The sequence below is a fragment of the Convolutriloba macropyga genome, unplaced genomic scaffold (assembly GCF_964194025.1).
Source record: "Convolutriloba macropyga unplaced genomic scaffold, txConMacr16.3 SCAFFOLD_1950, whole genome shotgun sequence".
In the NCBI taxonomy this organism is placed as follows: Eukaryota; Metazoa; Xenacoelomorpha; order Acoela; family Convolutidae; genus Convolutriloba; species Convolutriloba macropyga.
This window is the reverse complement of record NW_027452575.1, coordinates 21,319-38,469: the sequence shown is the minus strand read 5'-3', so window position 1 is coordinate 38,469 and position 17,151 is coordinate 21,319. Positions and strand designations below refer to the sequence as shown.

Below are 17,151 nucleotides of genomic sequence, written 5' to 3'. Positions count from 1 at the left end.
GGGCAGGCTTAATTGTTCGGACCCACCCAGGGGTAAATTTGTCTGATTTTCCCTCCTTGAATATGGTCACCATCAGTTTGCGAAAGTTGACTACATCCTTTGTAACTAGCTAGTTTCCGTAAAGTTGTAGCTTACCATGGATTGAGATTGGTAGATAGTTTTTTGCGGAAAGTAGTTTGGAATTTCCCTTAAAAATGGCACAAATTTGAAATCTTAAGTAGAAACGTAGTGATGAGGAATTTAGTTACACGCTTGGTTAAATTTGATGACAATCTACCTCTGCAGTGTAATGTAGCCGATTGTATTTACTTTTTTGATACCCAAGTTAGTTGAGTCTTAAAAATACCTTTTGCTCAGCTCGAATGTCCGATTTAAGTTGAGTTTTCTTGTAGCCAATTCTTGAATTGATATTGTATGAACTAGGTAAAGTTCAATTCTCTCGTGGGTGAAATCGGTTGTGTTCGTTCATAGTCAAATCCACTGATCAAGTCTCCCGAAGTAGTTAAAATTTGTTAGTTTTCTCTTTAACGCATCAATCTGTTTTTAAATAAACGCAACGGACAGTGTGGTTGAAATGCTGGATCTCAGCTGTTTTATAATGTGCAGTTGAGAAACTTGAACATTGCGTTGGCAGTTCCTATGCTAAATTACCAGATTATATATTTTAATTTTGCTGTATTAAAACCATGTTCTCTTCCCCATTTTGATATGCACATTTGACGTACCGCATTAAAAATTGACATGTATTCTCTATTTGAACTGAATTGATGACTCAAAACATACGAAAGTTAGAAGTAAGAAATGTGTTTTTTTTCTGTTCTAATGACGTTTCTGCCATTTTATTTAATCGTTTTGGGCGTTGATTGTTTAGTTGGTGTAAATTGTTTTAATAACCAGGGTTATAATATGAGACGATGTTTGAACTGAATTTTGAACTTTTGACTTTTTGCGAACACTGACTTCTCTTTTATTAATTGCTCTCGTATAGAAGCAATTATTGTAAACGTGTATTTTTTATGCAAAATTTTTGCTTGACCGATTTGACTTTTAGTGGGACTTTTACGCCCTTGACTTTTTGCGTTTTGCGTGATCTAAAATTCCCTCTCTACCACAATTTCAAGCAGCTGAACTCAATTGGCGGCAATTTAATACTAAAAGTCAAATGAAAAGTGCGCCGAAACTGGTGCCATTTTTTACTTTAAATCTTATCAGTGGTATATGTTAGCCTCTAATGTGGTTATTTGAAGCCCACTATTGAAATTCTTAGTCACATTTAGGCTCGAACCCCCCCCCCCCCCCGACAAGTAGGCTGCAATTGATTAGAGCTCCCACTAGTCGTTCCAGAGCAATTCTTCCGAGTCGGTTATGTTTGTAATTGCCGGTATTTATTATGGCTCGCGAACGAAAGAAATATCTGTCTTTCTTAATGCAAAGTTTTTTGTTTGACGGTTTTATGCGAGTGGTTTGACTTCTTGTTGAAAGAAACGGGATAAACGTCTAAAACCCAAGGAATGGCATGAAGTCTTTGAGCAGCATTTAAAAATTTACTAAGATCTTAGGGCACGGTTCAGTGAAGCTGCCGAGGAACGCTTAAACGGTAAGGTTAATTTAGATTTTCATTTTTTTCATTTGCTCTTGAACGTAGTTCGAAGCAAGTGTTGTAAACGTGTGTCTTTCATGCAAAATTTTTTCTTGAGCTATTGTGAGAGCTGACCTTGGATAGCCAGTGTAGCGCAGTGGATAATGTCAGCAACTCTCAACAAAGAGGTCGCGGGTTCAAGGTTTTTGCACCATAATTTTCTCTAACTATTGCCCCTTATAAATTGTTTTGGCTCGCCTGTGGTCCGGGAGCAATTCGTCCGGCGTTTTTCGATTTATGTTTTTAATATCGGTTCACACTTTTCGACTTTTTGTTTTGTGGAGAAATCAAATTTGTGTAACCAGAATTGAGCACTAAAAGGAGAGAAAAAGCGAGTAGTTAAAGTTATGCAAAGTTTTCAAAGTGTTTTCAAATTGGAGTGACAATTTTGTGTTTTCATAGATTTTCAGCTCATGGAAGTGAAGTTTTTCACTGTGGGGATATGACTTCTATTTTCACTGTTGTTTCTTGGGATTTTCTGAAGTAATGTTTGGATTACGTTGTACTTTTTGAATTCATCAAAGTGCAATTAATGGTTTATAGGACTTGGGCACTGACTGTTTTACTAATATATCCCCTATTTTTTAAGATTTGAGCGTTTTTAGTACTTTTGTTGTCCTGTTTCGTATTCTGAATAATGACTGGACATTGGCTCTTTAATGAGGCTTTGTGGAGGCGATTTAAGTTTTGATTACTATCTAAAATTTGATTATTTGTCTTTTTTTGGGGGCCTACCCAATTTTGTTATTTTTGTTGTCCTCTCACTTTAAGGCAGGTCTCGCTGTCTCTAAGGAGGCACAACTCCATCTGTTTAACGGTGTCATTTCACATGTTTGAATGAATAAGAACTTTTTAAACGACTAAGAACTTTTTTCCTTTTGATTTTCAATAGCACTCAAACCAAGTTTGTAGCAATTATTTTAGTCACTTGGTCTTTTTTTATGTGATTTTTCGCTTTACCGATTTTTTTGACCCATTTGACTTTTGGTCCTCAAAAACGGGATGAACAGGTAACACTTGGAGGGCATTCAGTTGGGGTCAAGCATTGGGGGGGGGGGGGGGTTGGGCAGATGGGGGAGGGGTGGGGATACCACAGGAATAATATACTTGCTACAAACGTCGTTTGAGAGCAAAAGAAAATGTTACATACTATTAATAATCTTAACTAACAACTATGCTTCATTAGAGAGCCAAGGAGAGCTTTCATTAACGACACCTCTCGTTAGCAGATACCAAAAAACTATAAACACAGGTCAAACAAAAAATCACTACCAAAGTCAGCCGGTCGTTTGAGAGCACTTGTCGGTTAGGTTCTGACTTTGACATTTTTTTGAAAGATAGCATTGATTCGTTGTAGTTTTGCATGCTTGTCTTAGTTGTTGTCTTTCTACTTCTCAGATATGACAGGTGTCTGACTAACAGAAAACAAAACACATGCCAGCTCATGGTTTAAGCTCGTAGATAATAGGCGTACTTCCCTGGACAGCATTTGTTTTTTAATGTTTGGTTTTTGCCGTGCTCTTCAATGTTTTCGGCTTCTAGAGCTTCATTCTCATCATTTTCAGATCTCATTCTTTCTTCTATATAAGACAAGATTGAATCTCTTCAGTGGTTCCAGCTAAAGATTAGACGTTGAAACCGTACTTTAAAAAATTATTTCATTTTATTGCCTCCATTTGTTACATTGTCCCTTAATTGTTCGTGATATTTTTTGTGTGCTTTCTAATAAGCTGTTGTTTTGAAGTCTAAAGAGTGGATGTTTTTGATGCGTTTCAATGAATTTTATGTCACCTATTTTTTTGAAGAGCCTTGGGTGTAATTGGAATGTCTGCCAATTTGCTCCGTTGTCCTTTTTCTTTCTCTTCCATTTGTCTACAAATGTGGTATTTGCCGTCTAATTTCTTGTTGTGTTAACCTTTACTTGAAATCTGTTCATCAGAGGTCTTTTTTTAACAAAAATGATCGTGTTTTGTAGTTTATTTTTATTGTATTTGACTATTGTATTTATTAATTGCTCTCAAACGAAGTTTGTAGCAATTATATTAGTCCTGTTGGTCTTTTTTTTATGCGATTTTTCGCTTGACCGATTTTTCGTCTGACGCTTTTGACTTTTCGTCCTCAAAAACGGGATAAACAGGTAGCGCCCAGCGGGCGTTAAGTGCTCTTAGAGCCTTTCAGCTCTGTTTCAGCTCGAACTGTTTTGGAGACTTATACTTATACTTATGGTGTGAAGGGCGGTTCTGAGAGGTTGAGAACCCCCCCCCCCCCCCCCCGTTGACCCCCATCCCCACCGCGCTGTTGCCCCCCCCCCCCCAACCCAGTGTTGCCCCCATCAGCCCCCAGTGCATCCCCCCCGTGGCTAGCTACTGACGAAGCCAACCGCTCGCCGGTCGTTTGAGAGCAATTCGTCCGACGTTAGTCGGTTATGTTTTATTATAGTTAATTCGTTGTAGTTCAAGACTTGTCCTAGTTTTTTAATTCGCTTTACCTTTTGATCACAGTTTTTGTTTATACGAGTAACGACTTTCACCTGTTATTTCTGACATACCTCACTCAATGCTTCAACTGAGTGGAGTTAAGAATTCTTTGAAAATTTACGCAATTAAGTTTAACGTCAAAAGGCAAAATCAAAGGAAATGGGATAGATCAATGAAGATCTGGCACTACGACTTTATGTTCAAAGACTTAGTGCATTAAGTTATCAAAGTGTCTTAGAGTATTCTGCTAACTGGCATTAGTATTAAACTCTTTCATCTCCAATTTGGAAGCTGAGTTCACCATATTTTTTAATGTAATCTACTGAGATTGCAGGAACAATTAGAACAGTTTTCGAAATTTTGGAAAAATAGTTTGTCATCAATTTTCACATTAACTGATTTAATCCCGACGGCGGGTGGTGGGGTCAACGGCGGCTAATCGCCAGCTATGTTTACTTAATGCATAATTGGCAACTGAGTTTAACCAGTTTTACTTTTTTTCAGTCAATTGGTGTGAAATTTTTGATGTATCGTTAACTTATATTTCATCGCGGATTTTTGCAACATGTTTTTTTTTTCGTATTTCAGGTTGCTAGGTTTATTAGGCAAACATTGACTTCATCGATTTTTGGTCATTAATTTAAGCATGCTTGAGTTTGCTGATCAGTTTGTTTGTCAGAATATCATCAATAAAATTAGTTGGCGTAATTGCCTCACATTCTTTTAAGTGTAGGAAGTTTTCGGTGCGAGTTTTGCTGGGTGCCGTATACTTTGCTTATTTTTCGAATTCCCAATGAAATCTTGTCCATCTATATTAACTAGACACGCAACTTGATCATCCTTCGCGGTAGAATTTTGGTTTGAAATAATATGGTACCAAAAGAACTATGTTTAGTACAATTTGTGCCCTTAAGTTTTATTTTTGCTCATCAAGTTTGATTTGAGGCGATGTGTGAAAAAGGTTCCAAATAATGGATTAAAAGCTTAAAAAGTTATCGACGTATTTAGTTTTCTCCGTTTGAAAATTCCCCATTTTTATGAGCACAATACGAATGAACTCAGCTTAAAATGTGAAGATCTAGTGCATAGCGTGCTTACAAAAATGTTTTCAAAAAGCAACATGTTCGAGTCATCGCCAGCCATGGAATTGTGCTAGTTCTTCGAAGAAATGGAATAAGTTCTTTTGACAAAAAAACGAAGGAAAATATATTCGATAAGTATTTACTTGTGTTTTTGGGTGCAATACACTCAGATAGATGCAAAATACTGGTTACTTGGAAACTCTGAGAACAAAAATGTATTTTCAAGATCCTATTTTTCAAGATAATAATACCAGAAAAGAACTGGGAGGTACTGGAGGGGCATTTAACCAATTGAAAAATTTTGGTCGATTATAAAGGTGGTTACCAAAACAGTTTTCTAGGGAAGTGTCGGAAATTGGAAACGAAATTGATGCAGATGTCATTGGAAACTTGATGAAAGTTAAACACATTATTTACTAGATGTTACAAAAGCTAGAGGAGTCATTGCTTGTTGCTAGAGAACTGCTTTGAACTCAAAAGGTTCTTTGATTTTTGTAGAGCTTTTAAAAAATCTTCAGCTGTTACAGAAATTACCATAGAGATAATTTTTGATGTGGTTGGTCACATTTTTTGCTGTTTTGACTGGGGATGCAAAAAAGATTACAATATGCGCCCATGCTGTTGTGTACAACGGCTAATCAGACTTAAAAGCTAAATGTACTGTCGGATTTGCGTTGCATTTATATTTTTAACGTAAAAACGGAATTACAGTTTTAAATAGACAGAAAGGTTGCACACTAGGAGCTTTTGACTTTGGCAAGTGATATAAATATTAACAATTAAATAGGTTAGGGGAGGATGAATTAATGAAGGAAATTATTTCCCCAACTACAAGTTTATCATCTCAGCGACTTTTCGCTCTAGTTTATTTTTCTGTTTTTGAACGTTAGCTGCACTTAATATTTTATGATTTCAGGAAATTCTGCCATAGATAACTTCTCAATGAGCTCCCAATTCAGTCAAAGTACGGATGTATCCACTGTGGGAGGGGGGACTTTAGTTTCAGAACACCATCAACACCTGCCCCCCGATCAAGCACCCCCCAACGGCAACTTTTCCCACCAGCGTCACTCGCGAGTATTCGACGCCAAGTTCGCCGAAATGTCAATTGACAATGACCAAACACCACCACCGCCTATTCCTCGCACCACCAGTATCAAACAAAGTATAGACTCAAGGTCAGGAGGTCAAGGTCAGGGATCCTCCACCTTGCTTCAGATCAGTCAACGGAGCTCAACGTCCTCCAACTCCAGTTTCCAAGAAAGCTCTTCGTCGTTTAACAACTCGATAATAAGCGGGACTAACACGCCTATGATTATGAGGAACAACTCCAATGTATCAGTTGGGGGAGGAAAGCCCGAGTACTTCACAAACGCAGACAATTCGCCACTCTTGATGAAAGGCACAAGTTATCACGGAAGCAATAACAACAACGCAACCACGCCTGTTAATCAAACTCCGGGTACTAGACTCTAAGTGGATCTTGATGACAAGCGAGATGTTCCGTTCTGTCTATTTTGCTAAATTAGCCTTTTTCAGTCCGTTTAGCCCAGTCTACTCTTTCCCAAGTTCGGAATGGGCTTTTATTGTTTAAAACTTTCATACATTCAAGAAGATCTGTTTCTCAAAAGTTTTATTTATTAAAAATTATGCTGCTCTGATGGTAAAAAGCATTTAAAAGAAATGCACTCTTGGAAAGAAATTTAAAATGTTTGAGTTCTGCAATTTATTGATTTACAAAAGTAGATGGCAATGCCTGGAAGTAGACAGTCCACCTTTTATTAAAGAGAAACATATCTCTTAGTCTCTCTTCCTCTTGTGATTTTCTCTTTCATTCAAAGGTGCATTATTGTAGTGAAGAATACTTTAGATATTTTAGTGGTCTTTCCTCCTCATCCTCCTTTCCTGTTCCTACTCCTAGTCGAATTCTTTGTTCGCCCGTTGTTGCTCTATTTTGTCTCCTCTTTTCTGCCTACCTATCTTGAGACCTTGCTGCCTCTACAACGTAATCTGGAACCCCTCCCCTCCTCGTCCCACCCACCCATCGAACCAGCAGCAATAAATTCTCTATGCTTAAAAATGAATTTCGAGCATTATCGTATACACCCATCCTAACCGCCGTCTACACTTGGATTGAAGTTGATTTTGAATATAGATAGTACCATTTGGAGATTTTATTTGAATTTTGCGAACGCGGTTTTTGCTGTTCGCCAGTGGTGTTAAAACTTCTATGAGCTTAGAATGGAACCCTTTTGAGGTTTCGTACTTAATGTCCAACCAGCGTGTTGTCTGAACAAATACGAAATGTTTGAAGCATCCACGCGGAAATTATTGCTCAGAAGCAAACAAAGCATTTTTGTGATGAGTTAGAATTCGTGTTAAAATTGAGGATATTGGAATCTGCTATTTTTTCGATGGTTTTTAAAAAATATTAGAGTTCTGAATATCAGCAGACTTAACAGCAAAGTAGTCGAATTTCAAGATTTCGCTGGTTGGTTACAAAGCAATTCTATCCAAACCCTCAATACGATTATTTTTTTCAATTTAGTGCTATAATCGTAATCTGAATGAGTTGGTTTCGCAAGTGATGATCATGTTGTAAAATAATGATAAGCGGCATAATGAAGTGAATGGCCTCTTAGTTAATTTAATCTTCCTCCCCCTTACCCAACCCCAGTTGTTGTCTTTTGCTTCTATTGTGAATTGTTGAAGCAGCCACAACCGCCTAATTTATAGTAAAGTTAATATTGTAATTATTAATAAATACGTCATGGTTCCATGCATTCATATTGACCTAAAGAGTAAGCTTGTTTTTAATTATGACAAAGATTCGAATTTACTTTTTCACTCAAGTTCTTTTATTGACAGGCTGTAAAAAGCTATAATTTGATGCCATCCTACAATTATTTCCTAGTAGTATAAAAAATTTCGAAGGGCCTGAATTGCAAATTATTTTTTTTTAGAAAAAAGCTTTAATTGCGAGATTGCGCTTTGCATAGCAGTTCGTAACAGTTAGAATATCAATCAAATTTTTGGGAGTATTATTTAATTGGAAACAAAAAGAAGAAATTGATGTTGGCCAGAAATCAGTCCAATCAACATGGAAACATTGCAAAAACTTATGTCTCAGAATGGCTTCAAACAGTTTCTATATCATTTGATCAAACTCATGGGTTTAATAGTGAATTTTTCAGTGAGGCCCAACTTTTTATTTATTTTCACTTGAAGGCAAATACAGTCACATTCCGAGCCAGCACTCCTGCCAAGCAAAGTTGACCACTTAGTCCAATTTTCTTGTGCAAGATTAAGTGTAGAATGTGACGACAGGAATCATTAAAAAGTTCAACTCCTTTGTCACCAAAATTCACTAACAAGCTCAACAGCAGGTGAGGGAAGAAGCGTAATGCACCTTTCAATATTGATGATACTCCGAGTTACGATACGAAACTATTCCGTGCACTATATTTAAAAGCAGCCGTTTTTATGGCTTAGCCATGCTTCATTAATGTCGTATCATTTTCTTAATTTCATTTTGATTTGATGGAAACATATGGCAAGTTAAAATGTTTGCCCTCAAAAACGGGATAAGCAGGTAAAGCCCGGGGTACTTACGTCTCTAAGTATTCAGTATTCTCTGAAACTGTTTTGGCGAGACAATTTCATTGTTTAGGGTGGTTGTTGATCTTGAAATTTTGACCCCCCAGTCACCCCACAACACTCAAGCGTCTGTTCTCCCCCAACGTTTCATCCTTTCCCCACACGTTTGACATTTTTCTCTGGTTGTTATCTCAATAGTTAAAACAGAACTAAAGAGTAATAATGGTCCATAGATGGTTTTAATGAGATCTTCAATGGAATGGTATTGCTTTATTCCGCGTCTGTACTTGTAACTTTTATTTGCTTAGCAATTTGTGACCACAACGCTAGTTGGGCTTTCTGATAATTGACTACTAACTATTTTTAGTATAAAGAGAGCGTATTTTCAACAGTAGTTACCAGTTATAAGCTACCAAAATACGCGATTAAGCTGCTCAGACAAAATTTAGGCACTTGCATCTTTTCCGACTATACAGAATAAACTTCGCTTGCGTGAACCTAAAGACCTCAATTTAATCAAAATCACGGTAAACTCTGCATAGAGAAACCTAAAGTACACTTGATATGCAATGTTTCAGAACTGGTCTTTACTATTGATATAAGCTGGCTCAGCGCTGAAATTCTCTAAGAATCTAGTCCATGCTTGAGAACTTTTGCTCGTTCTTTTATGGACATATATATATATAAGCTACTGAAAAACGCGATTAATCTGCTCAGAGAAAATTTTGGCACTTGCTTATTTTTTTCGACTAGACAGGATAAACTTCGCCTGCGTGAACGCAATGACCTCAATTTATTCATAATGAAGATAAATTCTGCACAGAGAAAGTTAAAATACCCTTGATAGGCAACGTTTCAAAGCTGGCTTTTACTAATGATATAAGCTGGTTCATCGTTGAAATTCTTTGAGAATCAAGTCCATGCTTGAGAACTGTTGCTCGTTCTTTTATGGAAAGAAATATATATATATATATATATATATATATATATATATATATATATAATATATATATAGCTTCACATTAAAATGTTTTAAAACTAAGTTTCAAAATACAACTGAGTATAGAACTGCGAGGGTACGGTCTTTGTGCCAACAGCAAACCCATATTTTCATTGTGTTTTCTCTTTGAGATTGAAAAGTAAAAACTTGCGATTTTATGCAAGTAATTAAGCAATAGAAATCAGATTACATTAAAACTTGATAAACAAAATCCAAACAGTTCAGAGTAGTTTGAACTCTTTTTTTACTGAAACCTATGAAAGATAATGGCTGGAATTTGATTTCCATCCTGTCAACAGAAAAATCTGAAGATCTAAATTTGAGAAAAAACGGAAAAGCTTTGTTAGGATTTTCCATCCACCTTAGATTTATTGCCAGTTAAGAATTTTATTTTTCATTGGCGTAAGTGGCAATTTTTTAACATCATTGACCAATGCGAAAATAAACGAAATTTATTTTCCTATTGGTCGAAAGTATATATGGTTGGAAATAAAGTTCTCAAACCTCTTATTACTACGGGTGAGTAAAATTTGATAGTTTTCGCCTCCCAGGTTTGTTTTTGCCTCGCAAGTGGAACAATTTCTTTTGAGGATTTTGTTTGAGACGTTTTTAAAGCGACACGAACAGAAAAGGGCAGAAAATATAGCTGATTACATTACAGTTTTTTGTTGGACTTTCTCTTAATTTCAAAGTAATAGCTTAATAAACGTCTTTAGTTTTTATTTGCTCAAAATTGTGACGCTAAAAATCAGTAAAGAGTAGCCAAGCAGTGTATCTTCCTTTTTTTGAATAGACAAGTATAGAAAAATTTGTAAGAAGAAGTGCAAAATTATTAGTACTTCTTTTAATTAGTTGCATAGCATTTGAATAACATATCACCGAGATATCGCTGAACACTAAAAAATCAAGCCGCATCTAATAATTTTATTGAGATTTCCAACGCAGTTTTTCTTCCACTTGTACTATGGAAGATCCTGCCACTTTTAACTTACTTTGGGTGAATTCCTTAGCTTTAAATTTTTTGTCACATTTTTTTACTGCTTGAACAGTGTTTTTCTTGTGCTAATATACTCAACAGTAAACTCGAATTCAAGATTGTCTTGAATTGTATATGCAAAAATGTAAATTTAACTATTTATCTAAAGCGTCTTGTCCGATACATAGAGCTTATAATAAAACTTGCTTTATAGTAAGGTCTAACATTTTTCTTTAAAGGCAGGCGACATGATACATCAGGATATATCTTGCCCCCGCCCCCTCCCAATACGTTTTAGGGTCCAGTCTCGATTTATGAGTTTCTATGTGCAGCATTATTATGTAAAAAAATGAAAAGCGTGAAGGTGGGAATAGTTACATGCCCACTGCCCAACTAAGATTGAGAAACAGAATAGATTCAATCATCAAAACAAAAAAAATGTCAAAATGGCTTAATGAATGATCACTTTTCACAAACTAATGCGGAAAAAATCACAAAGCACTATTGTTCATCATCGCTTGGGATTTCGGCATCACCAAATACAAATTCCGTAAGCATGCCCTGTTTTGGCATTCGCATATTCTTCGGCTCGTGACCTCTGAGATAGCGACAATTCTGAACTTGAACCCAGGCATCTTCATCAGATTCCCCGACCGGGTGAAATCCGAGAGCTTTGACAGCTTCAAGCAAACTTGCATACTTCTTTGTACTTGCAACGTTGTCCCTAAATTGACGCTTTCTCTTCTTTTCCTCCAGAATTGTAAGTCGTGCTCTGTATTCGTCCGCGATTCGTGAACAGATATTGCCAAACCTAATCAGAATTCGAATACGCCGATTCTCGGCGGAAGTGGTTCCAACTCCATCGAATTGATCGACAGAATCTTCGCCTACTATGTCGAGTACTGTGGATCTGGGAACATTTTTACCCTCTGCAACTAGACGACGATACTCCTTTTCACGTCTCTCAAGAAGGCTTCGAATTGCCGTCGATTGCTCGAGACCTGAAGATACAAGTCAGATGCTCATCTATACAAACCAGAAATCAGATGCTCATCTATCAAAAGTCTATTATAGAGTTGGCAAGTATTGCTAACAGGAATAACATTCAATCCAGTTTTGTAAGAGTAATCAACTTTTGCCTCTGCAACAATATCTAATAACTTTTATGAAGAAAACGCTTCAGCTGATGGTCAAATTATCATTTCCGTCTCTTACATTGCGTTATAGTTTCTCATATTTTTTAAACCTGAAAAGAAAGTTGATCTGTTTTTATGCACTGTTTTGCTAATGCACAATATGAGTTTTTGCTCTTTTCGGACATATTTGTGAAATCCAGACAAGTGTCACTTTCTGGGTGCCGTGTTCCTTCAGATATGGTGTTATTGCTTCTCACTATGGTGTTATCATAAACAACTATTTACCAAATACTTTCAAACACTTATACGGTCTTTCATTGAACCATACCAATGTACGTCATTTCGACAAATGACGGCTCCTTAACGTTTTTTGTTAGTATTAATTACGCGCATATCATTCAAATAGCACTCAGACATAAGCGCAGTTAAACATTTTGACTTTCGACAGGTGCTTAAAGTGCTCATGCATGTTTATCATATCCAGTTACTCATTCTTTTTGGTCCGGCTCGTAAATAATGCTGACAAAAAAATGTACGGTTTGTGAAATTGTTTTTGATATGCCATAAATCACCTTTGACAATCTGTTTTTGTTGCCTGTGAAAACTTATAGTGCTTTTTAAAACTGATGAGAAAACTTCAATGTTACGCAGGAGCTGGATCCTTGTTTAGTTCTTTGGAATAGCGACAAGGAAATTTAGCTCAGCCCGACTTTTTGTTTTATTTCAGCTCGGTCAATTTGAGTCCAATCAGGCCAATTTAGGCAAAATCTATTGCAGAGAGATGCATAAGTTGCTAAGAGATGCAGACACGAGACATTTGAATCATTTTCATTTCTCGGGGGAAAAATGATAGAGAAATATGTAAAAAACAATTTTCCTGGTATTTAATAGATACCAGAACCAAATTTTAGAAATGGGCTAATAAAATTTAATTTTTTTTAGATATTACAAAAAATGTGAAAGTGAGGCAAAAAATCAATTAAATTTTGCGAGAAAAAAATGTTGAAGCCGTTAAAACCATAACCTATTCACTAAAATTACTAATAATTTCGCATTTGCATTCTTTAGAAGCCGTTGTTTGTTCTCTGCCAATAACGTAATGGTGTGACAAGACAGTAAAGACAAGTGCACAAAAATTTTTTAAAAATGGACAGAAATTTAAATAGGAAAAAATATGAAAACTCTTAGTCTGAAAGACTAAAAACCATTTCTGAAAACGCAAAGGGAAGCGAAAACTAAATTTTACTTTACGACAAAATGACGTGACACCACTGCTGGAACTGAGCTAAAAATTAACTGAGTTATATTAAAATATGGCAAAACCTCAAAAACAACTATTTTTCGTTTTGCAATCAATTATTTTTGAAAGTTTTCAAAACAACATGCTTTCAACTAGAAAAATAATTGATGAACTTTTAGCTCCAAAGGACAACAATTGGAGAGTGGAGAGACCAAGTCTTAACACTACAAGTTAACGGCATATGGAAAAGTCCAAAATTTCGGAAAAAATTTAAGCGAACAAAGCGTTGAAGCCATAAAATCTTTGAGCTTATACCTGAATAAATATGATATAGGTTCATTCGCCCCAATTGCAGTTAGAAAAGATCTGTCGGTAATTGAGCAGTAAAACAAAATCATTCCGGTGTAATAGCTTTCCGGTAATAAACTTAAAAGAACCAAAGAAAGTAAAATACGAGTGAGTATTCCAATTTTAAATTGTTAGCTTCTTGATTTATAGAAAGGTTTTAATTACCAATCACACTATTATTTTGATCAAAAATTATGTAAATCGACTGAATAGCTTAAGAAATTCAATATACTCAACCTATAGAAAAATGACAAAGAGAAAAATTGGATAAATCACTGACAAATTTTAATATTAATAAAATTTTAATTGACGAACTGCTTCGTTTTTCCTCTTAATGGATAAAATGTTTACGCTTCTGAGTTCTAAAGAGTTGCCATAATTCCCTGTAAGCAGAAAACTTGACCACCCCTACTTTTATGAAGCATTCTACTGAAACACAAAAACAGCATTTGGGCTGTAATACAGTAGTAAGTAAATACTGTCTCAAGAGAGAGAGAGAGAGAGGGGGGGGGGGGGTGTTATCCTACGATACTTAAACATGGGATAATAGGGGGTTATCCTAGACGGAAAGGGATTAAAGGAATTAGGCGGCCTTGAAACTAATTTTTCCGCCATGACAACCCTAGCGACGGTTGATTTGAAAGCTATTCACGAAATTTACAAGGAATTGAAAAAGGATTATTTTCAATACGGTGAAAGGTTTCTTTATTTCTTGGCAACATGTCAGCACTTGGATCCTGATCTTGATTTGGATATTGCGATGAAAATGAGACCCTATGGTGGACTGATTGGTATTGATAATTCGTCTCTGGACAAGTATTTCAAGTCTTACAAAATTTTGAGGTTGCATGCTATACTTCACGACGCTTCAGGTTTTGTCTTTGAATATAGTGAAAAAGGGCCGGGCTATTCGGATGTCCTACCGTGTGCAGTGACAAACGAGTATCTTGGTCACGTGACAGGACTTGCCTTCTGTCTATATGTAAAGACTTTTAAAAGCAATTTATTCAGTTTGCTGGAATGTTGAAATCAAGACCAGTTTTTCTTGATTTTGAAAGCTTTCGACATAGAAAATCTGGCTTTATTATCAAAGAACTAGCTGTTTCGACAGAAAATTATTGCGATACTGTGTCATTTTTACCCCCAACTTCATTCAACATACTGTCTTCGAGTGAGAGACGATCATACAGTTGGGTGTCAAAATATCTCCATGGTTTGAATTGGGAGAGTGGAGATTATCCATATTGTTATTTGCAACAAATTTTTGATAGCATAGCACTTCGATTTCCCTTGGCAACTTTTTATGCGAAGGGAACAGAAAAAACAGACACTAATCAGAAACTTCTCAAAAAGGACGTTATCAATTTAGAGATTTTATTATGTCCAAAAATTGAAAATTTGAAATTTTTTCACGAGGCAACAATTTGTACTTTACATGTTTTAAGCTGTCCTAAGCGGCAAAGAAATCAACACTGTGCAACAAAAAAAGCTACACTTTTTTACCTGTGGCTAACGAATGAATCGACGGTCCGAGAAAGCAGCATCGTCTCTACTTCAAGTGAACTTGTCCCCAAATTTAGTGGTTTCTAGTTGTATAGCGGATGAAAATCAATTAACAGCTACATTTGTCAAAGAGGAAAAAGTTGACAGTCGTGGTCAAACTCTACTGAGGAAACAGCAAATTGTCTGTACTGGAGCTGAAATAGAAGCCTTCAAGAAATACCTTTCACTTTTGGAGTACTTTCAATTGTACCATGTCTTTGGAAGAGAAAATGCGAAAGCTGAAACTAACCCCTTTACCTATGCCCAAGCGTGCAGAACCAGTTCTGATGTCACTGAACAATAAGAGCCTTCCAGCTGAAATAAGACGAAGAATTGAAAACAACAACGTACAGTCAATTGTTTTCAGAGAAAAAACTGACAGAGGAAATGCGAACTACACCATTACTTTTATCAATGATAATCAAAACTCACAATTTGTATCTTATGGAACTTATATAATGAAATAACCAAATTTTCCTCTTTTTTTAAAAAAACTTATTTTGAAATGAGTAAAGCAGAGGATCAGTTAGATACAGGCGGGGCAATAACTGACATAGTGTTTGATGATAATCACCATGAAAGACGATCATGGAGGTTTTGTAATTCAAGGATACCACGATCAGAAGTTGTTTATTTTACACAAGTTTTTATTATAATTTTTCTCATAATAGTTTCTCTGGTAAAACTTGTGTTTTTCCAGCTTGAATGTGAAGAGTCTACATTTTGGTTTTCTCTTCTTTCTTGTACAGTTGGATACGCTCTTCCCAACCCAAAATTATGAATAAAATCATTTCAACAACTGACCGGTTGTTTATTGCCGTTTGCGGTCCGCCATGTTGTTGAAAAACAGAGCTTATTTTCAGAATGTTACTCGAAAACACTTTTTCTCCAAAGTTCCTCTCGATTTTTTATTTCTACCAACATGAACAACCCAAATTTAAGTCACTAGAGGCAAAATTAAACATACAGTTTACCAAATTTTCAAGCTTCGATTTGATATCGGAGCTCGAAAACTGTCTGTTGGTGTTTGACGATTCATGTGAAGAGATTTATAATGACAAAGAGTTTTCGAAATTGGCTACAGCAGGACGTCACAAAAACATTAGTGTAATTTACGTAAAACACAATTTATTTCAACAAAGTAAATGGTCACGAACTATTGATCTTAATACAACACCCATCATTTTATTTAAATCACCCCGTGACATTCAACAGATTGGTTTAATTGGTCGACAGCTTAATAACACGCAATTTTTGAAAGATAGCTACGAGCTAGCAACCAAACAACCCTTTGGTCATTTACTGATCGACCGGGATCCAACAACATCGGACGTTTTACGTTACTGCTCCATTATTGTTCCACAAAGACCATCCGTTTTTTACCTTCCCCCAGCTAAAGCTGTTATAACCAATTTGAGTAATGAGAGAGAAAGAGCTTTGTATGCTGCGGCGAATGTTAGAGACATCGGACATAAAGTCAAAAGAACTAATCAAGTCAGCACCAAATAGTTTTATTAACTATCTTTGCGAGTGTTTGCTTAATGTTGTCAACGGTAACGTTCCCGTCAAGAAAACATTAATACAAGGTCATGAAAATTCATTTAAAAAACTTTTATCTAAACAAACAAGTTTAAAAAATAAAAGGCAGATTTTTTCTAAAAACACGGTTTTTTTGAAAGGTATTGCTCTCTCGTGTTACCTTCATCTGAGGAAGTGATAATGTATACTGAAGAATTTATCTTAATTCCCAAAAGAATGTTCATGTCAACACAACCGGCAAAAAGTGAAATTTTTGACAATCCTGCCTACAAACAGAAAGCCACGCAATTGTCTCCCATTCAAAGAAACATGTTACAAAATCCGGAGAAAAGTGAAAAAGAGGATGGAGCAGTCCAGACAGAATCCAGCATAAATGTTGAAACAGATCATGAGGAAAAAGAGGAGCCGATGAGTGATGACAGTGAAATTGAACCTATTGTCAAAAAAAGTACAACTACAACGTTTCAGTCAATAATGAGAGTTTTGGGAGTGATGGAGAAAAATAAAATCAGAAGAGCAGAAATCATTCTCAACAAGATATTAGAATCCCCGACAATATCCATTGAAGATCCAGG

At 36.1% G+C, this 17,151-nt stretch overlaps 1 protein-coding gene across 1 annotated transcript; it reads right to left on the bottom strand.

Annotated features, from left to right (window-relative positions):
• Positions 1-11,206: 11,206 nt before the first annotated feature.
• LOC142357631 (uncharacterized) lies at positions 11,207-16,800 on the bottom strand. Its single transcript, XM_075409180.1, has 2 exons — positions 16,737-16,800; positions 11,207-11,772 (listed from the first exon to the last, which is right to left on the bottom strand). The coding sequence occupies exons 1-2, from the start codon at positions 16,798-16,800 to the stop codon at positions 11,273-11,275; spliced, it is 564 nt and encodes a 187-aa protein (XP_075265295.1). The 3' UTR covers positions 11,207-11,272.
• Positions 16,801-17,151: the final 351 nt, after the last annotated feature.

Coding starts and splice junctions, on each gene's coding strand:
- LOC142357631 (XM_075409180.1), bottom strand. CDS start 16,800: ATGAACATTCTTTTGGGAATTAAGATAAATTCTTCAGTATACATTATC. Junction 11,773..16,736: donor TATCACTTCCTCAGATGAAG/GTAACACGAGAG, acceptor TTGTATCTTCAG/GTCTCGAGCAATCGACGGCA.